Source organism: Mesoplodon mirus, assembly GCF_964341445.2.
Source record: "Mesoplodon mirus genome assembly, chromosome: 7".
Classification (NCBI taxonomy): Eukaryota; Metazoa; Chordata; class Mammalia; order Artiodactyla; family Ziphiidae; genus Mesoplodon; species Mesoplodon mirus.
In genome coordinates, this window is record NC_138983.1 from 63,513,751 (window position 1) to 63,538,445 (window position 24,695).

The following is a 24,695-nucleotide window of genomic DNA, read 5'->3' on the forward strand; positions in this document are numbered from 1 at the left end:
TCTAACTTAGCAATCTTTTTTTTTCTCTTTTTAAAGATGTATTTATTTATTTATTTTGGGGGGCTGCGTTGGGTCTTCATTGCTGTGCACAGGCTTTCTCTAGTTACAGCGAGCGGGGGCTACTCTTTGTTGACTTGCACGGGCTTCTCATTGCGGTGGCTTCTCTTGTTGCAGAGCATGGGCTTTAGGTGCGTGGGCTTCAGTAGTTGTGGCACGAGGGCTCAGTAGTTGGGGCTCGCGGGCTCTAGAGCGCAAGCTCAGTAGTTGTGGCACACAGGCTCAGTTGCTCCACGGCATGTGGGATCTTCCCAGACCAGGGATTGAACCCATGTCCCCTGCATTGGCAGGTGGATTCTTAACCACTGAACCACCAGGGAAGTCTCTAACTTAGCAATCTTATTCCAGCTTTCTTTTCATCCTCACTGATTATACTACGTATATCCATTTCTCATATCCTCCTTTGAACTGGCTTTGTTATCCTGATGGTCCCCTCGTTAATGAGTTAAGTAAATCTTTGACACATGCTCACTATATATCTGTATTAGAATTATCTTTGTAACTTTTTGGAAATTAAACTTAGAAAATCTCATTCCAGCTAGACCAATGCATGGGCTAGTGCTGTGTAAAACCGAAGCAGGGACATCCCTGTGCATGTGAGCCAGTGTCCCTTCCAGGAGATCATCTTCCACACAGGACCCACTTTGGCCAGAAGCAGGATTCTAGTAAAAAATTCTCATCTTTTAGGTCTGTTTGAAAATATCTGGGCAGTTATTATGGAAAACTCCCCTGCTATGAGCTGTGCTTTTCTTAAAGGTTAACAAAGTGCAAAGAGCCAAATCTACGAGAGAAGAAATAATTTGTGGGGAAAAGATAATGCAAAAATCTCAAGGTCTCTCTCCCATTTTGAAAAACTGCTTGATTGTATTTCATCAATAAAATGATCAAGAACGAAGAAAAGATCTGTAAAAAATAGAGCTGTCTAATCCGCACATGCTAGGAAATATTGCTCTTTACAGCACAGATTAGGCAAATAGGAGGTTACCTGTTGACCAGGTTTTTGTCAGTTTCTTCTTCCGGTGAACTGGCATCCCCAGTCAGGATGATGGTGGGTGGACTGCAAGATATTCCTGCGGTGGGAGGGCCCTGGTTGTTTAGAACAAAAACACAGATGGAGTTAAGCTCCCAGGAGCTGGAGCCCTTATTCACGTATCATGACACTTAGAGACTTCTTGACAAGGGTCAAATGCTGTTGATTTGGATTATTCAGGGGGGGAAAAAAAGGCAGTTTCTCCTTCATTTACCGAGCTTAACTTGGTCTATTTTCATGCACTAAGATTAGGGAACTTCTAAGCCATCCCAGGTTAATTCTCACTAACAATGTAGAAAAAGAATGGTGCAGGGTCCTCAGGCTGCAACCAGCCTGGTTGGGGAAGGATGGAGACCAGCAGAAAAGGCAGTGACACCACACATTCCCAATACTCAGTGACGCCCTACATTTGGCTAATTGTGACCTTTCAATAAAGGTGATTTGTTCCATGGATAATGGAACACGCTTTAACTTTTGTAACTTTGTAAAAATGTTTATCTACATAAATACACATTTCTGAAATAACAAAAGTTGGGAACCAATCCTTAGATTTTTGAGATAGTTTGCAACCACTAAACAAAATAGAACAAAACTACTAACCATCAAAACGAAAGAGTTATTACATCCTAGGTTGGAGAAGTTGTAGTGAAATTGGTATACTGTTATGTTGCTAGTGGCTGTGTGAGTTGTAAAACCCTATCTGGAGTAGAAAAAATACTTGTTGAGTGAGTAAATGAATGAATGAAATAAAAACAATACTGTATAGGATATACAATAAGATCCATGAAGATGCATATCAACCTGTGTTTTCCTACACCTAAGTGTACTGGGGGTAAAAATAGGACCAGTTAACAGTAACACACAGTATCTCTCTGGTTCTTCTGCCACGTGCTATGGCGGTATTTCCAACTCAGAATTGTTCCCAGCTATGTCTGGGAGACTCTCCAGAGGTCCTGTCATATGACCCTTTATCATTTGCCTTCTCCTCTGCCCTGCCCCCTTACTGGTGGGTACAGCCCGGGCCCTCTGTGAATGCCCTACTCTCCCTGCCAAAGTCCTGTCTCCCTGGGCTCCCGAGCATGTCACACCACCTGTACTATTGGTGTGGCCTCCTGAATCTTCAGAGCAGCAGGTGCCCATGGCCACTGTCTCTGGAGGTCGTGTCCTTCTGGAGTCCCTGCGCATTAACTGCTCTTACCCCTACCTGCCCCACTGAAGCCATGGCCCGGGGGCTGCTCTCGCAGAGCCAGGCTGAGCTGTGTTCTTGAGCCCTTGGTATGCAGGTGTTGGCTCCTTGCAAGGTGAGGAGGAGGCTCTCTCTCCTTTTCACATTATTCTTTGTTGTCAAGTGGGTACTGTACAGTACCATCTGGACTTCTCAAACCCCACAACTTTTAGTGAAACCAGCTTTTCCCATTTTTATTTGCATCTCTTCCCTCCCTTGGCCTCAAACATGAGGCTGGGTGAGCTGGAGAAGAGTCTCTGTGTCTAGCCAGGGAACGCTGGACCCCTGTGTTCCAGGACCTTTCAGCAGGAGGGAGCTGCAGTGATGGGAGGAGGGGGAAGCCCTCAGAATCCTCGAGCACATGGAAGGGAAGTTTGGGCAGGGACTTTGGCTGGGTAGGAGGAGCAGGAAGCAGCACTGCCTTTTGGAAGAATCACACTGCACTCAAATTTCTGCTCATTATCTGCTAGCTGTGTGTCCTTGGGCAAGTTATCTAACCACTCTGTGCCCCATGATCATAAAATCTAACTCACAGGGTTGATGTGAGGATTAAAAATAATGTTGACACAGCACCTAGCACATGACTGATGTTTTCAATAAATGGTAATGTTACTGTCAGATTACTTTTCTCTCTCATTCGACAAACACAGTTTAGTTATCCATCATGTGCCAGGGGCAGTTTGAGATACAAAGACCCTCAAGAGCTCACAGCCAAGCAAGGGATACAGAGAAGTACTTAACACTTATAATAAGTATAAGGTGATAAGGGATGAAGCCCATTCTGTGAAAGCTCAAAGAAAAGGAAAGAAAACTCTCTCAGGAGGGGAGCTGGAGAAGACTCTCAAGAGGAGGGGACATTTGAGCTAGGTCTTGAGGGATGAATAGGAGTTTGCAAGACAAAGATATTAGGGGAGAGGTTTTGGGGCAAAGGGAACAGCATAAGTGAAAGGCATAACTGGGCATTAGGGATTCACAATGTAGCTAGAGCATAGACTATAGAGTATGTGAAATAGGAGGGCCCAGGGATGGGGGCTGCCATATTGTGATTTATAAGAAATGTATATATTTGGTCATTCAGATGACAAAAATATATTCTTCATATATATTTGGTCTTCATCCACAGTTCCTGGCTCACCGCTCCCCAAACACTTGGAACTTTCTGAGTGATAAAAGCTTGGGGAAACATCTTTTGTTATAATATTTGGTCTCTTGTCCTCAGTTCCTGAAAATGCTTTAGAGGATTGCTTGACATGTTATAATGAGGTCCAAGAACCTAATGTTGGGGCAAAATATGAAACCAGAATAAGAGGTTGAGCCAGCTTCTGAAGGACCTTGGGTGCTACTCCAGTGAGTTTGGTCTTTGTGGTTTTGGAGATGGAGAACACTGAGGATTAGGCCCGGGAAGGACTTGACGGCCCAAAGAGAAAACAGAAATGTTGACAGCAGATCCATCCATGGATCCCCGTGATTCCCACTGGTTGAGTTGCTGGAAGAGGCCCTGTTACTGAAGCAGCCTTCTGCCCCATAGGAATTTTGAGGAGCTCTCTAGTAAATTGGAGCCGTGTCACTCTCCAGTTGGATATGCACGGTTGGCCAAGGTAGCGTGACAGGGAGTCAGCATGATGCTTGTGGCTGAAGCCAGGACTGGCCAACCTGTCCTCATGACCCCAGAGCTCCAGTCCCTCCAAGAACGCAGATATACATCCTTCTTGTCAAAGACTCCTCCTGGAAGAGACACTCAGGAAGGTTCCCCAAAAGCAACAACTCCTTCTGTGGATAGTTTCACCCTAATGGGCTGGTGATGAGCTAGTCACCTGCTTCGTCCTCTTGTTGCACTGTCCCTCAGTTCCCATAACTATAAAGTAGTCAATGGCCTGCGGTCTCAGAAGATGTTTGTGTGAATAAAATGAAGTGATGAATGTGTATGCCCTTTTATAACTGTCATCTGATCTACAAATACCCATTAATCATGGTTATCACTCAGATGAACAGCAGCTCCACTCAGTTCTCCCCAACTTTTGTCCACCAGGCTTCACTGGTGGGAGACCAGCAAGCAGCAGAGGGGCTGGCTCCTTCCAAGGGGCCAGGAGGGAAGCAGAGGATCTTGGGTCATGGTGTGGGGCCTGAGGACACACAGTGGAACAGCACCCACGGGAGCTGCTGAGGTCAGGAAGGGGAAGCAGAGTGTCAAAATGGCAGGTGATGATGGAGCTGGGGCAGGCAGTGCCCAGGCAGTGCCAAGCTAAATGGGAGAGCCAGTGAAGTGGAAGGAATGTGGGGCAGGGGTCAGGTGTTTCTCCTGGGTAGATTCTCAGGAGCAGAAAGGGCTGAAGTTTTCCCAGAGGCTTCTGTTCACATCACTAAAAGGGTTTCTTGCTAACATGGCCTCTTGGATCTGTTAGAGAATTAGCATCCTCTGAATCCTATCTTCTGAGCTCAGAGGTGAAAATTGGAGACCTGGGAGCCTGTTTGTTGTGAGTAGCATTTACAAGTTTTTATATTAGTTACCAACATTTCATAATTAGAAGAATCCCCATAAAGGTCTGGATTTCCTACTTTTCCTAAAAAAACAGGAGATCAAGCCATCTTGGTTCCACAGTTCTGCCGAGTAACCCTTGGTTGGAGTCAGCTCACGCTGGCTTGTTTCGGTCATTCACACTCCCTGCTTGGCCCCAAAAGCATCTGAGTTACTGCTCCTGTGACCCATGATTCTTAGCCTGTCTTGGTTTTCTGGAGCGCAGGAGGTTTGTGCTTAAAGCCTTCTCCACCCACATCACCTTTTATTATTCAATCCACTTTATTAAGGTGTGATTGACATATGAAAAGCTATACATATTTCATGTATACAACTTGATGAGTTTAGAGATAAGTATATACTGTGAAACCCTCACCACAATCCCTATCCATCACTTCCAAAATTTCCTCCTGCCTTCTTTTTTTATAATGATGATGATGAGGATAAGAACACTTATAAGATCTACCCTTTTAGCAAATTTTTGGGTACACAATACAGTAGCGTTAATTCTGGGCACTCTGCTGTACAATAGATCTCTAGAAGTTATTCGTGGCCGTGTAACTTCCACAACATCCTGATGGAGCTTCTTTCCGTATGGCCTCATGGGTGACTGTTACCATGGCAATGCCAATCAAAACACTGTCTATGCCTATAGTATGTGTGAGGTTCCTTCCCTCGGTGGAATTTATTTCTACAGTGAAAATTTGGCCTCTGAAAATCACCTTTTCCATGTTTATCACATTTAGAGAATTTCTTTCTTGTATGAATCCTCTGGTAAACAAGAAGAAATGCATTTTGGCTAAAATATCATTTTCACGTTTGTTATATCATATGGTTTCTGACATCCCTTGGAGGGGCTTTTACAAATTCCCAGCATGCACTGGTGATGAAGGGCTAGGTCTACATAAGGGGGCAGAAGGGGCCAATTTCTGCATGTTGTATTCCAGAAATAAAATTGTGGTGGTGGTGCTCGGGTTATACTATACACCCATTTCCAAGAGTCTCATATATTCCAGCTGCTAAGTAAGTAGAATGCAGTTTTATTTATTTAATTTTGTTGACACACTACCTATTTCCCAAAGCAATCTGAAGTCACCAACAATAAACTATAAGACATAAAAAGACGAAACTATAAAAAGGAGGGAACAATTTGATAAATACAGACATCCCTAGCAGATAAAGAGAAATATATGCTTCTTTTAGCATCCATGGTTTGACCCGGAAGTTAAACTATTTGATCTGAAAGCCAATGAAGCTGTGATCCAGGTGGGCGAGTCTCTGAGAGAGTCTGCCTTAGAGAATCGTTCAGCAGATAAAAAGCAAATGTTTTCTGGGATAAATTGGGAGATTGGGATTGACATATATACACTACTAAATATAAAAGTTAACGAATAAGGACCTACTGTATAGCACAGGGAACTCTACTCAGTACTCTGTAATGGCGTATATGGGAAAAGAATCTAAAAAAGAGTGGATATATGTATATGTACAACTGATGCACTTTGCTGTACACCAGAAACTAACACAACATTGTAAGTCAACTATACTCCAATAAAAATTATTTTAAAAAAAAGAGAGAGAGAAGTCCACTCTTCATTCTCACCTCAAAGAACAAACCTTAACTCCCACCCTCACCTCACCTCTCCCCTTTGACTCTTCACTTGCTTACCCCCCGCCCCAGTCTCCTCTCTCTCTCTCTTCCTCCCTCTCTCCCTCTCTCCTTCCCTCCCCCCCTCCCCCCCAAAGCTTATTCCTCCAGCTCCATTAAATTCTTTCCACAGAGGTTTTCAAAAGTCTTAGAGTCTAAGGGAGGGGGCCAGCCTGTAAACATTTGCACATTATTATGCTTTGTTCTGTCCATTCATACAGCGAACGTTTCTTGAATGCTTAGCGCTTGCTGTGGTCTATGCTAGGGCCTGGAGGCAAAGGTGAACTAGGCAGCCTCTGAAATGCATCCCAGTTAGCACAGTGGGATGGGGAGTGGGGTGGAAGTACCCTCCTCCTCACCCCTACCCCATCCCAGGTGGCGCCCAGGCCGGATGCCCTTAATGCTGACACTGTGAGGTAATGGTCTGCAAGGCACTGGAGGAGCTGCTTTCTGGTAGGAGTTTTCTCTGCCTCCTGGTGAAAGGCCACTTGCAGCAAAGCTCTCCTGAGGTGACTGTCACGCATGGGGCTGCAGGCACCCTCACTCAGAGGAAGGTCAGGAGCAGAGGTCCCCACACAGAAGGGCAGACACAAGCCATGGTGGCAAGCACCAAGCATGTAACCATGGACGCACCCAGTCTGAAGCTGTTTAAAAATCAGGAGACACAAAACAATCAGGGAGAAATCCTCTAATACACTGATGGAATGTCCTGGAATATCCTCACTCTCTCCTTCCAATGTGTGCAAACTACATGGTAATAAAATCAAATTGTTCCCTCCCTAATCAGCTCACAGAAAGCTCTGGGCAACTTCTAATTTTCTGCAAAACTGATTTTGTGGGGACCATTCAGTCTTGTGCTGGCTGGCTTTCACTTTAGCAGGTACTAGAGAGACAGTAATCAGCAGAGTGTGGGAAGATTCCAGCGGTCCTCTGGGTGAACTCTGCCAGGTTTTAATGCAGTGTAAATACCCATCCCTGCTCCCACTCTGAATGGCCGAAACAGAAGGCGGGGCCTCAAGCAAGCTTGTGGGTCAGCGGGTTCAAACAGAGTTCACCAGGCAAGTTCCTGGCTTCCGGACTTCAAGGGCCTCAGGCTCCGGAGCCACACTAATTCATCATACAGCTTTTCGCATTAGCTGTGTGACCTTGGGCAAGTGACCTCGCCTCTCTGTGCCTCAGTTACCTCATCTGTAAAATAACTATCTCACAGGGTAGTTACAAGAATTCCACAGATTGGTGTGGAAATAGGATTGCCAGACAAAATACAGGATATCCAGTTATATCTGAGCTTCAAATAAACAACAAATCATTTTTTTAGTGTAAGTATATCCCAAATAGTGCATGGACATAACTGTATTTTCATTTGCTAAATCTGGCAGCTCCAGATGGAAAGCTCGCGGAAGGGTACCTGGCAGCTAGTAAATGCTCAATGAGTGTCAGATGTTATATTCTGTTATTGGTAACTTTGGGGCTAAATTAATGACTTTGGAATTTGGTTTTGAGGAGATTGTCGTTCTTCGTTTTGTGTCTGAACAACCTTTTGGAGTTAAATTAGGAGGGCCTCACCCTTCTGGTCACAGAGCCACAGAGCATCTTCCCTAGGGCATCTGGCCACACAAGCCCAAGTAATCAATGACCCAGGGAAGCCCACCTCCAAGGCCACCTTCACCTGGCTCCACTCCCTCTCTCACCATCTGCATCTCAGACAAAGTAGAGATGCCTTTTACATAGAGCAGAGGCAAAGACACAAACGTGGATCGAGGGAAGTGACATTTACTCAGACCTACTGCATGTGGGGCTCTGGCCCAGACACTTTCCGTGTGTTTTCTCATAATCCTCCTAGCAACTCTGCGAATGAACCTCAGGACACCCATGAACCACTTGGGGTGATAATACCTCCTGACCTCACAGAATTGTGCAGAGGAAATGAGAAGATGAAAGCAAAAGCCCTGAGCATGGAATTAGGGAATTAATTCATTTCTTTTCTCTCCCCTCTTTTCCCACTTCAATCCCCACTTTACCAACAACAAAAAAAACAGACATGTTATGTCCAGGGCCGCACAGCTGGTAAATAGGGGAAGAGACCAACACCAGGCCTGTTGGCCTTCCCGGTACACACACTGCCCTTACAAGTCGTCTCCAGATCTTGGGTCTCACTTCCCCTGGTTCCCGGTGCTCTGCAGGCCTCTGACATGCCTCTCTTATTCTTCCCAGCTGCACCCTCCCTCACGAGCCCCTTCCTCCAGGAAGCCCTCCAGGCTGAACACACAACTAGAGGAAAGACAGCAGGGGTACCTCTCTCACCTTCCAGGGGCCCAGCCTTCCCAGGGATCCATTCCCCTTCCCTGGAGTCAGCCGAGCACTGCGGGAGCTGGGCCATCTCCCGGAAAGCTCACCCTTTAATAAGCCAGCAGGTCACATTTTGTTCTCCTTAAATAAACCTTATAGAAACATTTAAATGTTTATTTCGCTCATAAATTCCCAGGAATGCACAACAGTTTCCTAACTGCCTGGGTGCAGGGATAAATATAGGCCAGTGGTACAGACGGGAATATGAGCTTCCTTTCCCCAATGTCACGTGACTAGGCCTGGCTCGGAAGCTCTGGGCAACAGACCAGCCCCAGTCCAGGCAGGAGTGGGGAGTTTAGCTCCTGCGCTTGGATGCTGGCAGACAGCCTGGAAGAGGACTGTGCAGGAAGGCAGTGTGGGGTGGTGAAGTCGGGAGGTCTACACCGGAATCTCACCTGGGTGACCTCAGGCAAGTCACTTAACTTCTCTGAGTTTCAAATTCTCAAACATTATGTGGAGCTAATAATCCCCCTTTTCCAGGCTTGTTTTAAGGGTGACAGTGACAGTGAGGATGGTGATAGAGGGTAGGCACTGTTACAGCTGTATCCCCAGGTCCCTCTCTCACAGCCTGGAGGGCAAACAGGGACTGCCTCTGGATAGGGGGCCCTGGCCGCAAAGAGGACTTAGCACTCTCGTGACAGGATAAAAGGACCCTCTGTGGACTTGCGGAAAAAATGATTATTCCAGCAGCGAGTGCTAAGAGCATGGGAGAGAGCAGAAGTGCCTCTGCTGAGCTCGGCTGGACCTGGGGCTCCTCCCTGCCAAGCGCTGAGGACCAGATCCCGGTTTCCTGAAGGCTCCCAACGCCCACTGTGTGGATCTCCCCATGCACCCATGGCCTGCCCTGCCTCCGTGGACCCTCTTTCTTGCCATTGTCCAGTCTATTCCTAGCAGTCAGGGGTCAACACCCCCCAGATTATCCTGCCTTCTTCATCACTGTTTTTACTCTCATGTCACAGACTTCAGGAGTGTAACAGTGCACACAGTGTCTATTATAGCCTTACTCTGTGGGGTAGGGGGATATCACTCAGCCAGCCAGCCATTCATCTGTCATCTTCTATCCTCCCTCCTGTCCATCTCCTCCTCCTTTAAGTCTAGGCATTTAATCATCCATACAGCCAGTTATCCACACAACCATCCATCCATCCATCTCTCCCTCCCTCGCTAAGCTCCTACCACACGCTAGAGCTTATGCTGAGGGTTGGAGACACACACATAGCCCCTGACCCTAAGTAGCTGGCATGCAATCTGACAGGGGACTCAGAGAGACAAAAAATGACAAGCTACTCCATTGCTCACCATAGGAACCAAGGACAAATAATTGTAATGTACATTCCTGACCATCTGTAATAACAACCAACATTTCTAAAGCACTTTCTGCTCTGTCCTAGGCACGTCTACAGCTACAATCTCATAGCTCTTACTCTCTGACCAGAACCACCAAAAGCCATCCTGGTGGAACAGTCCTCTTGACCCTTTCCAAGCTTCTTTTCCATAGAGGATGGGGCATCAATCACCTGCCTCCCATACCTGGGGCTTCTGGTGTCCAGGACACTGGTTTTACTGCTGGTTGGAGCCAGGGAAGGAGACAAAGGCAGCGGGAACAGCTCAGCAGAAATGGGTTTGGATCTCCACTCAACCACGACACAACCATATGACCTTCGACAATCACACAACCTCCCAAAGACTCAGTTTCTTCTATAAAATAGAGATAATAATAATATCTACCTTGGGAGATGAGACCACATAGCAGGTGCCCAGTAGATGTCTCCAATATCTTGTACATCAGACTCTAATGCTTTACTGATAATTTACTTGAAGATATTTCATTGAAGATCTGAATGGAGGCTGTTTTTGCAAAGGGTGGGATGAGATAAGTATGAATTCAAAATCCTCAAGTGGAGTATTCAAGGTACTGCCCAGTTTCTAAGGATTAGAGTGTACTTCCCTGCCTTGGTTTTCTCACCTGGAAAATGGGATAACAATCATACCAACCTCTTAGTGTTGTTGTATGTAAAGTGCTGAGAGCAGTGCCCGTCACATAGGAAGCACGGTATGAGGGCTCTCACTGGGTTAGTCGGGAGGGTGCAGGCTATTACTGTAACACAGGGGTGTGAAGCCCAGGCCATTTCCACTCTGCCACATAGCTTATATCTCATGTTCCTATGGAACGGAAGCATTTGCTGCACCTTCCATAACTCCCTGGTTGCTTGGGGAACACTGCTTGGAACCCTTCTTAAAGGACAGCTGTGCGGGATGATGGTGGTAAGCCTGAATGGGTCTCTTACTACGCTAAGCAGGAAGAGAGTTCCAGGTTTGTTATGGTGGCAGCTACCATGCTCTCCAGTTCTGGGCCATAACAAGGGGAGACCCCGCAGCTTCATGGTCAGAGCTTCTAAGAGCTCCACAAACAGATCCCTTCCTGTTAGGGCTGGATGCAGAGGGCTGCTTCTCCAAAAAAACACTCCAACCTCATTTTTAGTTAACTAACATTTAGGGATAGGGGTTGGGTTGAGAGTAGGGATGCCACTGGTTAGTTGAGCGCTGCAGTGATCTTGTCAACCAGACGCTGCTGTATATGAGGGTTAAGCATCAATTTCTGTCTAGAGGATCTGAAAGTCCAGTACCAAGTTAAGTGCTCAGGGAGGCCTGGGGTGAGAGTAACGGGTATATGTGGCCTGAAGCAGGAACAGCACAGTGGCCTGGGTTTCTAGGGGTCAGTACCCATCCAACTGGGCTGTTTCATCATCCGACTGAAGGAGAGTGAGGAAGGGGGTTGCACAGGATGGGGCAGGGGCAGCTGGGGTTTTGGGCAAGATGTGTGACATGGAGCTTCGTCCCCTGGCTGCACGGGCTCACACAACTGAGAGGATGGCAGGCAGAAGGCATTTGGTGAGACCCAGTGCCACAAGCTGCGGTGCTTCGGGGTTTATGTGGTGGTGAGTTCTGCAGGGCCCAGGTCGGCCCTCTCAGACAAGTGGTTTTAGGAGCAGAGGACGGTATTCCCTTGGTCCAGGCACCTCTCACAGAGGCCCCAGAGCAGGGCAGAGACTAAGAGTGTGGGCTCTGGGGCCAGGCTTCCCGGGTTCAAATCCTGGGCCTGTCACTTACGAGCTGTGTGACATTGGAGAAAGGTATTAACTTCTCTGTGCGTCAGTCTCCTCAGCTATGAAATGGGGCTGATGATATCTACCTCATAAGGTGGCTTGGAAGTTAAATGAGTTAATAGTGTAGTACCTGTTGGCAAGAGGTTAGCTGTTATTAGTGGTTTTGCGGATAATGGAGAACAGAGTGAGGGGATGGTCAGGGAGTGGTGGTCAGAGGGATGCTGGAGCAGATGATGTGAAAGATGTGAGGTCAGCTTATGAGCTAGCACTGACCTGTCCCTGGGGGCTTCCTGAAACCCTTGGAGGAGGATGGGGGGTTTACCAGGTGGAAAATTGGGTTCTTATAGCTAATATGAACTTCCCCACACCTTCAGGTTTGTAAGGCCCCTCTGAGGAGGCCATCTGGTCCCAGTGAGTGGAGTTTCTGATATGGCTGCTGGCCACAGGCCTGGAAAGAGCTGGTGTCCTGGTCACACTGCCTCTGGGGCCTGGAGCCAAGTTTGGTGCCCCACGGTGAGGCAGATGCAGGCTGGTATGTGTGCAGGGGAGGGGTGGGAGGACGCTCTGAAGGCTGTCATGACAGCAAAGTCTGGAAGAACCAGAGGCAGAGAGGCTCTGGGAAGATGCAAAAACTGCTGTCCTGCATCTGTGGGTCTTCACCCCACGACAGGCCATTGTGAGGGCAGAACTGAGGGAGAGTCAGGCTCCAGCTTGACCAGGAAACAGAGCTGCCAACAACGGCACAGACCCACCCCAGGGGACTCTGGTTCAGCCGGTCTAGGTCGGCAGAGGAATCTGGGGTTAACAAGCTCCCAGGTGACTTACACTATGCAGAATTTTGCCTGCCTTTGGAGGAAGGGACTTCCTGTGACCTGAGATCCCTTCTAGCTCTGATGGCCTGTCATTCTGGGGTCCCCTAAGGTCCTAGGCTTCTGTCCTGACAGCTTCTATTCCTGCAAGAACCTCTTGGCTACAAGCTCATCCCGTTAAGCTCCTCCCTGTTCAAGGGCCAACCCAGGAAACACTGCTCAGGATGCAGTCTCACACAGTGCTTTGTCAGGAGGCTTTATTTCTTTGTGGGTTTTGATTACAGCTTCTGATTAGGGTCCTAAAGGGTCTGCCTTTCTGTCTGCGTCTGTCTGTGTGAGTCTGTGTGTGAGTGAAAGTGTGTTTAGCATCCGTGTGTGTGAGTGTGTGTATACATGTGTACGTGCAGAAAGAAAAACAGGATCTAGGCCTACGGCTTTTGTGTTTTTGTGTGAGAAGGCCTCAGCTAGTGCTCATGTCAGTGATGGGAAATGAGGGCTGGGGCCTGAGGAACCAGAAGTAGGGCTGGACCCCGGGGAGCTGTAAAGTCAGAAGGATGCTCTGTTCTTTGCCTGCTTCACAGAGTGGGAATTCACACAGTACTGGGAGTTCCAGCCCAGCCCTCCTGGCCAACCCTGCTTCCATGGCCTCTGCTGCTCCCAGGGACTCAGGCTTTGGCCCCTGGAGGCTCTGGCCCAACTCACAAGGCCTGACCCTCCCCTGAGGCTGTGGCTGCCTGAGAAACCCAATGTGGGTCATCTGATAGGTGCAGTAGAGCGAGATCCTCTTCACTGATGATGCCTGTGGGCTTCTAGAGAACTCAGGGAGGCCCAATGCCTGTCAGTCGGGGCAGAGAATAAAATAATACTGAATCTGATGTGGCCTTCAGTCTGGGGTCTAACCTGTCCCAGTTCCATGGTCCCTCAGGCCAAAGAAGGTCCTCAAGAGTTGGGCTGAGCAGACAAGAGTCCAGAAGGCAGCCACTAACACCTGCCCAGGGAAGAGATGAGGAACCAGAGGCACAGTAAAGTTAACAGACTCAGCATCACGTCTCTTGACCAGGATGTGGAGGAGTTGTGACTTGAGCCCAGCTTGGTCTCACTCCAGAGTCCACGTTCTTAAATCCTGTGCTGATGGTCCTCCCTCATAGGATCTGGGCATCCTGGCTCCAGCTCAACTGAGTTCCTCGTGGGTCCTTCTCCCACTGGATGCTGGCAATGCAGAGGCTATTGGGACCTGCAAACAGTCTCTTTATTGTCTTGTCTTCCTTGAGCATCTGAAGGACCTTCAGAGACCACGAGGGCCCATGGTCTATAGTATAGAAGTCTGGTCCTGCTTCAAGGTCACAGGGAAAGTGAGCTTGTGGGGGGCCAGAATCTGGAGTTTCTGCTGCTCAGCTAGGTGGTCTCTAACCCTCAGCTGTGTGGTGAGCTCATGGGGCCCTCTCCCTGCTTGGTCGGCCCTAGAAACTCACCCTCACCTCTGACCCAGTGAAGCTACACCTACGTGTGGTTTGAAGCCATGATGGTCAGAAAGGCCAGCGGGCTTTCGTGCTGTCTGGTTTTGTGTCTCTTGAGGAGAAGGTTTGAAGTGTCTTTTAATTAGAGAGGTTTAGAACCAAGAGGAACTGAACTCACTGTAAAAGGATCTCTTCACTGAGGGTGGAGCTGCATCTCTGCCCATCTTTCATTTATTTATTTTTTAGGAACACTTCTATTCTTGGGGAGCAGGGCATGGCAGCTGTTTGGGGGAGTTGCCCAGGATTCGGGAGCTAGATTTTGCATCAGAGTCTGGCTTAAGGGCACTATCATCGTGAGTAAAGTGGAAGGGGTCAGGGATGACCACAGCAAGAAGTGGTCCAGGGCCAGGAGGTGGGGATGCTAAGGGGACAGAACCTGGGAAAGTTGTGACCTGAGGATAGGGAGCCATGACATTTGAATCCGGATGTATTTTACCCTGTGTTGTCCTTCCCTTCTTTAAACTCCAAGCTTTCAGTAGACTAGGAAATTTTTTGTTGGTTAAACCTTACAGTCCACTGTTGGCAAGTCTCTGGGGGACTTGTCCACACGTGGTAAGGAACAGCAGCTGCAGGAAGGGGGTAATAGCAGAGCACACAGTTTGGGGAAGACTACATGTCACCCGTGGAGGAGCAGAGGAAGAACTCAGAGCCACTGAAAGCCACCGGTGAGCAGCACCTACCGTAGCCCAGGACATTTCTGGGAGCGGGGCTCAATAAAGACCTGAGCTGGTGCCTGCAGCCAAAGGCATGGGGGCCTGGCTCACTGTCGTTTAGAAATTCAAGGGCTCTCCAAGGCTGCCAAGTTCTGCAACATCTCAATCCCATGAGCTTGGGATGTGGGGATACAAGAGGCCATTCTTTTCTAAGTGTTTATTATCTTAGTTCCCACAGTTATGATATGTAAAGAAAACAAATGTCATCATAACATGAGACTGTTCACTAAGAATCTGCCCACTTGTCACATTAATGCTCACTCGTACAAGCTTCCCTCACTTAACAAGTGTCTATCCCTCTGGCACAGGGCAGTTTGGAGAAGTGTCAGATACAACAGGATGATATAAGTTTCAGTGCAAACCAACTGCAAAGTTCACGAAGTTCACAAAACCATGTCTGAGAACTTCACGTACAAGGTCTTAGACCAATGGGCAGCAGACGGAGCCGGACCAGTTAACAAATGGAGTCAGAATTATGAGGATGATGGCAAGATAGGTTCTTCATGAGGGAACGATTTGAATATTGAGGGATTGAAAGAGGTCCTTAGGAAAATGCATGAACCCCTTAAATATTAAACAAACAGAATCTCTTAATGAAGGTGCTATAAAGTAAAATGTGAAGGTTGTGATAACACATGAAAAGCTCATTTTGTTGGCATAAAAAATATACCAATACCAAAGTCAATGCACTTGATTAAGATTCGGTGTTCATTTTAAAAATTAGCGTATAAGCTATATTTTGGAATATCTACAGCTAAAAATAACTTGTCTTCACCATTTCATTTGTACAATACAATCTCAATGAGCCCCTTTAATTCACTTTCATCATTTCCTTTTTTATAATAAAATCTCACTGAAACCCTTTTTCACTATTTACTGAGCAATTTTGACCTTCATTTCAAGTGGATTCACTTTAAGTGACCTTGCGCTCGTGCCCACGACCCTGATATACGAGGCCTTCCGTGCTGACGGTCCTCCTCCGAGCCTCTCTCCATCCTAGGAGGGTGGTGTGACTTCCCAGGGGGCCTCAGTCAGACACAGCCTACAAGGTAGCACTCTCAGGATGTGTGGGGACCCTGGTCAATTCAAACGACCTTTAGGTATTTATTCCTCAGCGTGGAAGCTGCACACCTTCCCCAGGCCCACTGCAGCCTTCACAGGCTGTCAGCAAACCATGTGGCCTCAGCCCAGGGTGCTTGGCGTGGCCCGGGCCGGGCGGGCTGCAGGTAGGGGGGGAGGCACTTACTTGGCCGGCCGGGCTCTGGGCTGCCTGCGGCTCTCCGGGGGGCTCCTCATCCTCGGGAATGTGGGGCATGGCAGCCTCCTGGTGGGAGTGGCTGCGCGCGCCCGGAACCTCCGCTGCGTCAGCCCCAAAGATGCTCCAAGAGGCCTGGGCTCCACAGGCTGAGGAGACGCCAAAAGGACAAGTCAAATCCACTCCCATCCCTGACCCATGCTGGGTCCCGTTTCCAGGTGCCACAAGCCGCGGAGAGAGCCTGCTTGAGTTTGCATCAACAAGGGCTAAAATAGGCGAGCAGAGGGCATTTGGAATTGCATTTCCTCCTGCTCCCTGGCTCTGTTTACAAAGTCAGAGGTGACCCAGAGATTTTGCATCTAATTTGGGCCATACAGTAAACACAGCCATCCCAGGAGGGAGAAGAGTGCTTCGAACTCCTCAAACCCATAGCCGATGGAGGACACTCCATTGGGAGCCAGACTTGTATTTGTCACACATGTGTTGAGCAGCTACTGGGCGCCAGGCACTATCCTAGGAGCATTACCGACATCACCTGAATTAATCCTCACGATGACCTCTGATGCAGGCATTACTATTCACATTTTATAGATGAGAGAACTGCTTCAGAGAGAAGTCACTTGCCCAAATCATACAAAGAACAAGGCATCTGAATCCAGATCTTCCTGATTTGGAGGCCACTACACCACACAGCCTTGCTTGGCCAGGTGGGGGAGGAGGAAAGGATGGTGTCTCCCCACTTCCTGCCCCATGGCTCACCTCATGCCCTTCAGCAGCTCTTCTAACCCTCAGTACGGGGCTCTCTCACTTGAGGACAGCTCTCATTGGACCTGTCAGGCCTGCTAAAGTCATGAGTCTGGAGGCTCAGCCAGGGTGGATCTCCTGTGCCTTGTGCAGGGCTTGCCCTCAGCAACCTTGGGTTGCTTCCCCAAAGCTACACTTAACCCTCCCCATGGGGTAAGGCCTGGCTGGGGTTGACTCCAGTCAGCATAATCTCATCCATCTTGCCACAGTGATTGGCTCAGGGATAGACAATGGATCCAGCCTAAGCCAATGAGCATGTGGCAATGCTCTGGGACCCAGATGCTTTCTCTTGCTCCGGGTGGTGGAGTGTGCAGATGTGAGACCTGGTGCTGCAGACACCATTTTGCTTCCATGAGGAAGGTCAGACTGAGGAGAAATCTGACACACCCAGAGGAGAGCAGACCCCGGAGATCTGCAGAAAAACGGAGCTGGAGCCCTGATCAAAGCTCACCTGCAGCTGAAACTCTTTCTGAACTAGCCAGTTACAGAAACAATTAAGTCTCTTAGTGTTTAAGTCAGTTTGAACTGGGTTTACTTGTAACTACTAACCTGTAACTCCTTGTACTAACTTGTAACTACTAACGACTGTTACTTGTAAGTACTAACTGCGCTTTCACACTTTCATGTTTCTTGCCAGTCAAGAGGTGTGGGACCAAAATCTCTCCAATAAACCTGAGCCAATGGGTCTGGCTCCTCCGCTTCCTCTAAGAAAAGGGGACCAGTCATGTCAGGTCTCCATCTGGAGAGGCAGGAGAGCAGAAAGAGTAGACAGAACACAGGCTTTGGAACCAGGTACCTAGATCTGAGTCTTCACTCTGCCACTCACTGGCTGTGTAGCCTTGAACCTTTGCTTCACCTCTGAGCCTCGGTTTCCTCATCAGGGGAACAGAGATAAGAATGCCTCCCATGTGGGACTGTCCCTAGGATGAAAAGAGAGCACCCAGCATGGAGTAGGTGCTCACAGAGGCTACCTGCATGCTGTTCTGCAGCCCAGAAGGTCCAGAGGGCTCCGCCTGGGTTCTTCCCACCCCTAAACTCCTTTAGGTGCCCTGCCCTAGGGGGATGGATGACACCTCCAGGGACCCGAAAAACCAACAACCAGCCTGGTTCTGCAACTTCCGAGGTTCCTTGAAGGAGCTGCTCTGGGAGACAGCAGATGAAAGGCACCAGAGGCAGATGTCGCCCTCAGACCCTGCCCTTGTCTGCAGTCAGGGGGCTGCTGGGACACACACAGGGCAAATGGAGGACATTGCCATTTACTGAGTATCCACTATACCCTGGGTCCTATGCAAGATGCTGTCTGCTGGAGGCTGCAGGAGGAGAAGCCAGGAAGCCCTGCCTTCGCCCAGGACACCAGGTGTTCTTCCTGTACCACAGAAATGGCTTGCGAAGGCCCTAGAGCCAGAGTGCTCTGGTGCAGCTCAGATGTGGCATCAGTCACAGCTCTGACAGACACCCCCAGCTAACACACACCTCTTGACTGAGCTCCCTGAGGCAGGCAAGGGGTCTGATTGATCACGGATACCCAGGAGGTTCATCCAGAAATGCTTGTTGACTTGTATTTAAAGAACTGGAGAACTTTAGCCCTGGAGTTTTAGTCATTGTGACCACCATCTTGGCTTTTGTCACTCTCTGCGGTGGACAGGGAGCCCTATTCGGCTCTGAAACAGTTGGGGTGACCCCTGCTGGTCGGCTCAAGAAATCTCATCTCAAGAAGATGATCCGTGAGCAGTCATTCATTCCTTCACCACCAACACTCACACCTACTCTACCATAAGGATCATGAAAATGTGGTCTTGGCCCTCAAGGAACATGGAGTCCAATGGTGGGAGGAGGTTGGAAAACAAGATAAGGAGGTAAACACTTTGGAAGTGAGAAGCTGCAGGATCCCAGAAAAGGGTCCCTAACTCCAGAAATTGGGACGAGTGGAATACAGTTTTAGGGAAGAGTCCACGCTAGAATGGTGTTTAGACTGAATCATGAACACTGAAATGCTGACTGAATTTCTCTGAACAGAATAGCTGGAGGTCTAGTGGAGGAGGTGAGACAGGAAGGTGGGTCATGGCCAAGAGGACAGATTTAACCTGGCTCTTGGGAATGAGAGCTCTGGGGCCAGGGCGTGCTGTGCCTCCCAGCTCAGGTTGTTTCTGTGTGAGTAAACTCAGCATCAGGTTTGCCCAAAGGTAAGCTCTGTGACTGATTACCATCACCTTGACTTGGATTTCAGCCGCAGTGACAATAGTGGTGCTGGGCAAAGCATATGGTAACAGAGTTTGAGGGTAGCAAAAGAATACCCACAAACCCCAATTCTACCAGAAAAGTGCACTACACATCCCAAGAAAACTCTTAAAATGATGTGTAATGTGTGTGCAGGTCTCCAGGCTGTCTTTTTTTTTTTAAATACCGTTTTAATTTATTTATTTTATTTATTTACTTTTGGCTGCATTGGGTTTTTGTTGCTGCACGTGGGCTTTCTCCAGTTGCGGCAAACGGGGACTACTCTTCAGTGCAGTGTGTGTGCTTCTTATTGTGGTGGCTTCTCTTGTTGCAGAGCATGGGCTTTAGGTGTGCAGGCTTCAGTAGTTGTGGCACGAGGGCTCAGTAGTTGTGGCTCGCGGGCTCTAGAGCGCAGGCTCAGTAGTTGTGGCACACGGGCTTAGTTGCTCCACGGCATGTGGGATCTTCCCAGACCAGGGCTCAAACCTGTGTCCCCTGCATTGGCAGGTGGATTCTTAACCTCTGCACCATCAGGGAAGTCCATCCAGGCTGTCTTAATAGGAGCATGGTTTCCAAAACAGGGAAGCTGGCAGTTCTGCTTTTCTTTTATGTCTTAATCTACATGAAGTATATTGTGCTCTGCATGCTATGAGGGATTCAGACGCTCTGGGGCATGTTCTAAAAAGGGGAAGCAGGACAAGAATCTGTGTTTAAAGAACTAAAGACCTTTAGCCTGGAAAAGAGAAGGTACAGGAAGAAATAAAATCTCTTTGCAGATATTTGAAAGCCATTCATGTAATTCTATTGTCCCCGAAGGGTAGATGCATGGCCAATGACTGAAAGGTGAGATCAAGGCAAGGGAAAACTTTCTAGTGGTTGGAACCATCGGGAAATGAAATGGGCTGCTCTTTAAGGTAATGAGCTCCCCATTCCTGGGAGAGTTTCATCAAAGGCTGGGGCAAGGGTCATAGGATTCCTAACCCACTTCAGGGGCCTGTTCCAGCCCTGGGAGTCCCTGAAATCCTGATCTCCTCCTAATCACAACAAACCACAGATCTGAGGGCCCCATCCCATAGGATTCTAGGACCGTGGAATTCCAAAGTCGCATCAGAAATACCTCTACTTCCTTTCCTTCACCTCCTGCTCCTCAAGAAACACCTTAAGTCAGTCCCTGGGTCAGAAAGCAAAGTACAACAGAAGCGAATTAAGTCAGACAAGCACTAAGAGGTGTCAGCTGCTGTAGGATAAAGCAGAGTGGAGGCTGGCTGAGGTCCCACCCTTGACAGGATGGAACCCCGAGCTCCTCAGGGGGAGCCCCAGCAGCCCCACCCTCCCAAGCCATTCCCACGCTGTTCCTGCCCCATCGCTTTCTCTCCCATCCATTATTGTAAACTCGCTGCTTAAAATAACAAGGTAAAAGCAGAGTCCCTCCCCCAGGGTGACATCTGGCCTCCTCTGGAGCTCGTGGGCACATGGACCTTGCATCCATCACAGCAAAGTTTAGAATATAGTCTCCAGGAAGTGGTGATCTAGAGCAACGACCCAAAAAAGGAGAAAATATTTAGTGATGTTTGGTCTCTGAGCCGCTCCTTCTTTAACCCATTTTCAGGGCCCTTCTTGTTGCCTCTCCAGCTTCATCAGCAAAGGGTTCGGTGGGTCATTGCCAAGAGCCATCAGCCCTTTGGACTCTACTCTTTCTGCCCCCAGCCAGTGCTTAACTATACAGCTCGGCCTATTTTACAGGAAGGAAAACTGAGGTGCAGAGAAGTGAAGCAACTTGACTGCTCCAGCTACCTTTGTTCCTGGCACAAATTATCTAAGCCTCTGCTGGAATAACTATCCAATGATTTGTGTCACCGAAAAAGCCAAAAGCCTCTAAACCACATTTAAATATTTTTATCTGCCCCTGGTTATTCATTAAAGAAAGCAAACTAATATACTTTTATTCCTTTTTATTCATCAGATATTTCTAGGTTGCCTACTGAACATTGGACACTATGCGAGGTGCATTTCAGATGCTATCTTGTTTATTATTCCCATTTTATATATTAAGGAACTAAGGATCAGAGAGCTGCAACAACTTGCTCAAGATCACACAGCTAATAAGTGGCAGGCCAAGGATTATAACCCAGGCTAGTTTGATTCAAGGCCCCTTGTCTCTCCCCTCTTCTACTCTGGCCCCTCCACCAGGAGTTTGGCTAGTGTGTAGCAGCTGAACGCCACATGGGTTCTCGCTGTTCTGCAGGGGAGAGTGGGAGTGTGCATTCCCAGAGGGGATAAGATAGTGGTGGGGCAGGGGAGAGGAAGCAGCAGGTTGTGAGGCTAGGGGATTTACAGGGACAAAAGAGCGGGCCCAGGGCTTCCCTGGTGGCGCAGTGGTTGAGAGTCCGCCTGCCGATGCAGGGGACACGGGTTCGTGCCCCGGTCCAGGAAGATCCCACGTGCCGTGGAGCGGCTGGGTCCGTGATTCATGGCCGCTGAGCCTGCGCGTCCGGAGCCTGTGCTCCGCAACGGGAGAGGCCACAACGGTGAGAGACCCACGTACCGCAAAAAAAAAAAAAAAAAAAAAGAGCAGGCCCACTGTCAGAGGCTGCATGATCCCCACTATGTAGGGTGGCAAGCTCACCCACTCATCCCTCCATCAGTTTGTGGGTCTATGTGTTCAACCACTCAACTTCTTAATCTTCTATTTATACAACTGTCCATTAGTTTGTCCATCCAACCTTTCACCCCAGAAAGGCCCACACTTGTTAGGTGAGTAGCAGAGACTCTGCCCCTGGGAATAGCTGCTGTAGGACCCTGTGGGCCGTGGGGAGAGGGCAGGAGGGGGCTGTTCTGACAGAGCAGCCGTAAAGCACAGGCATGCCCATCCACAACTGGCAGAACACCTCCATCCTGCGCATCTCAGTCACGGGAGTGGGGTGGCTTCCTGTGGGGCTGCCTATGTGCCAGCAGGCACAGGGGCCAACATTAAGAGTCATGATTTCTCAAGGGCCTTTACATCCCCTTTGGTGCTCTCAGCAACCCTTGAGGTGGATAGTGTAAGTACTATTATTATTAACATTATGATTAGTCTCATTTTACGGATGAGGAAACAGAGGCTCAAAGACTTGCCCTAAGTCGCATCACCCATGAGTGGCAGTGCTGGAAGTCAACCACAGGTCGGTCTGACTCCCCAGCTCCCTGCAGGGCCAAGTCCACTAGCTCATGGGTGGCATTCTTGGTAAGCAGTGGCCTCTTACAATGGCCCCTGGGATGCCTCTCCCAGAGCCTTGTGACCAGTCCAGAAGAGACCAAACCCCGCTCTGAAACCACGGTGTCCCAGGAGCACAGCCTGCAAACTGAGTGGCTCTCATATTCCCTCTGTTAAGCTTTGGGTGTCGGAAGAGCCAGAGGCGCTTCTGGGAAATAATGAGTTAACCTAGACTCCACTGACCTTTCTGGAGTGACTCAGAATTCTCAGAAGGGAGGTTTTTTTTTGTTCTCCCAGCTTTGAATTTTTGCTTTCATTTTAGCAGCACAAAGAATTTGAAAGAGATTAAGTTGCTATTAATACCACTGGTCTATCTCTAGATGAAGAATTCGATGGAGGGAATTGTTTGGGGTGGCTGCACACACATCCCTCTCAGTCCCTCTGCAAACTCAGAGGATGACAAGGAGGCCACTGGAGAAGGGCCAGTCCTACCCCTGCTCCCATCCGACAAGCCCAGACAGGGGCAGGGACTTGACCAAAGCCACACCTGTGAGTGAGGAGCAGCCAGAGAAGGTCCCAGAACCCTACCCCCCAGCCCCACTACACATGTCAGCCTTCTGGCCTCTTATCTTGAAAGGTTTACTTTTAGTAAATAATAAGCTGATGTGTCCATGCTGTGAAAGCAGGCATCCCTTGGCAGTGCCTCTGATCTTGGGTGGGTGAAGATGTTCCCAACTCCCTGTGTTTCCCCGAGGCAGCACTGGATACACTTGGAAAATCTCCCTGGGCATCAGAGATCAGCTCAAAGTGCTAAGAGGTGCCTCTGTGGGTTCCTAGACATGGCCAACTGCGAAGCTGAGTCCTGTACCCCACAAGTGAGTCCAAGTTGGGGTCTCCCTCACAACAGCCCTATCTTGCTTCCTAACCTTGAGATGCTGTGAGAGGGCTCTGGACCTTGGCAGACTGGGTTCTAATTCTCCCTCTGCCTCTTTCTTGCTGGATTAGTCTCCTCTTGGCCTCAGTTTCCTCATCTGTAAAATGGAGGCAACAGTACATACATTTTAAAGTTGTTGTAAGGATTAAATTAGGAAATACACACAGGGTGCCGCACAGACTATACCCTCAATGAGTTCCTTTCCCATTCTCTGAATTGGGCAGCGGAGCCCTCTGAGCCACGGCATCACCAAAGCCCAACCAAGGCCCAGAGAGTTTGGTGTTCATCCTGGGTGGCAGAGTTCTTGGCTTTGTTTCTGGTAAGTTAAGGAGACAGAGGGCTTCTCCTCTGTACTGACAATCAGATAAAAGACCATCAGACATAATTGGAATTAAACCCACCAGGGGCCATTCACTCTGCTATGGGGCAACCAGTGTCTGCAGTGGTGGGTTTACAGAAACAGCACGCAGTACTGTGGTCAGCCCAGGTCTGCACTGTGGTCATCCAAGCTCTGTGCTGTGGTCAGTCCTGAGTCTATCTGGTTCCAAAGACCCTGACCTTTCTGCCACCCCTGTGTTGACTCCCAAAGCACAGAGGCTGTTATTCTGCAAGGGAGAGATGAAACCTAGCTTGAGATCTGGTGCAAGTGCTCAGGCTGCACAGGATAAATGGGAGAATGGATGACTGAAGGGGGCACAGTCCTCGGCATGTCAGTGGGAGCCCCAAGTTTCCATCCTGAAAGCAGATTTGGATTGAAAGGAGGAGTGGAGAGCAAGGGTGGGGTGTAGAAGGGTAGAAGGAAGGGGCCTCGGGGGCAACAGAGAGGGGAGGATGAGGGACCGGAAGGGACCCTCTCAATGACCTCTCCCCGTCAGCACAATCCTTATGGTCCAGGGGCTGGGAGTACAGGGGCTGCGGCACAGCGGTGCTTTGGCAAGGAGTCCCTGAGCACTCCCGACACTCTGGCCTGGAGTCTGCACACTCTGGCCATGCTCTCCAGTCCCAAGGGTCTCTCATGGGCTCTTTTGGCTGGGGGTGCCTTCCTCCCCTGATTCAGAACCCACTCTAGCCCTGAGGGTGAGCCAGCATCTGCTGAGACCTGTGCCAGGGCCATATCCAAGAGGGGAGGCCGGGTCAGCCCCCAGAGGAAGAGTACATGAGTGTGCACGATGCTCGGCTGGTGGGGGGCGTGCAGGGGCTACTCAAGATAGGTGGCATGTCTGGAATCCTAACAGACTCCTTGCTTCCCCTCACATCTCCTTTCCCCCACTGCCCTTCCCCTCGGGCAAACAGGGAGGCCATTCTGTGCTCACTGCCTCGGA

The 24,695-nt window shown here is 49.0% G+C and overlaps 1 protein-coding gene across 4 annotated transcripts in view; it reads right to left on the minus strand.

Annotated features, from left to right (window-relative positions):
- The window catches only part of IRAG1 (inositol 1,4,5-triphosphate receptor associated 1), a 121,405-nt gene that overhangs the window by 61,859 nt on the left and 34,851 nt on the right, over positions 1 to 24,695 (minus strand). For all 4 annotated transcript variants that reach the window (XM_082626811.1, XM_082626810.1, XM_082626809.1 and 1 more), the window contains exons 2-3: positions 16,217 to 16,374; positions 1,043 to 1,143 (exon numbers count right to left, since the gene is read on the minus strand). In XM_082626811.1, coding sequence (XP_082482937.1) covers positions 1,043 to 1,143; positions 16,217 to 16,374 — 259 coding nt within the window. The remainder of the gene's footprint in view (positions 1 to 1,042; positions 1,144 to 16,216; positions 16,375 to 24,695) is intronic.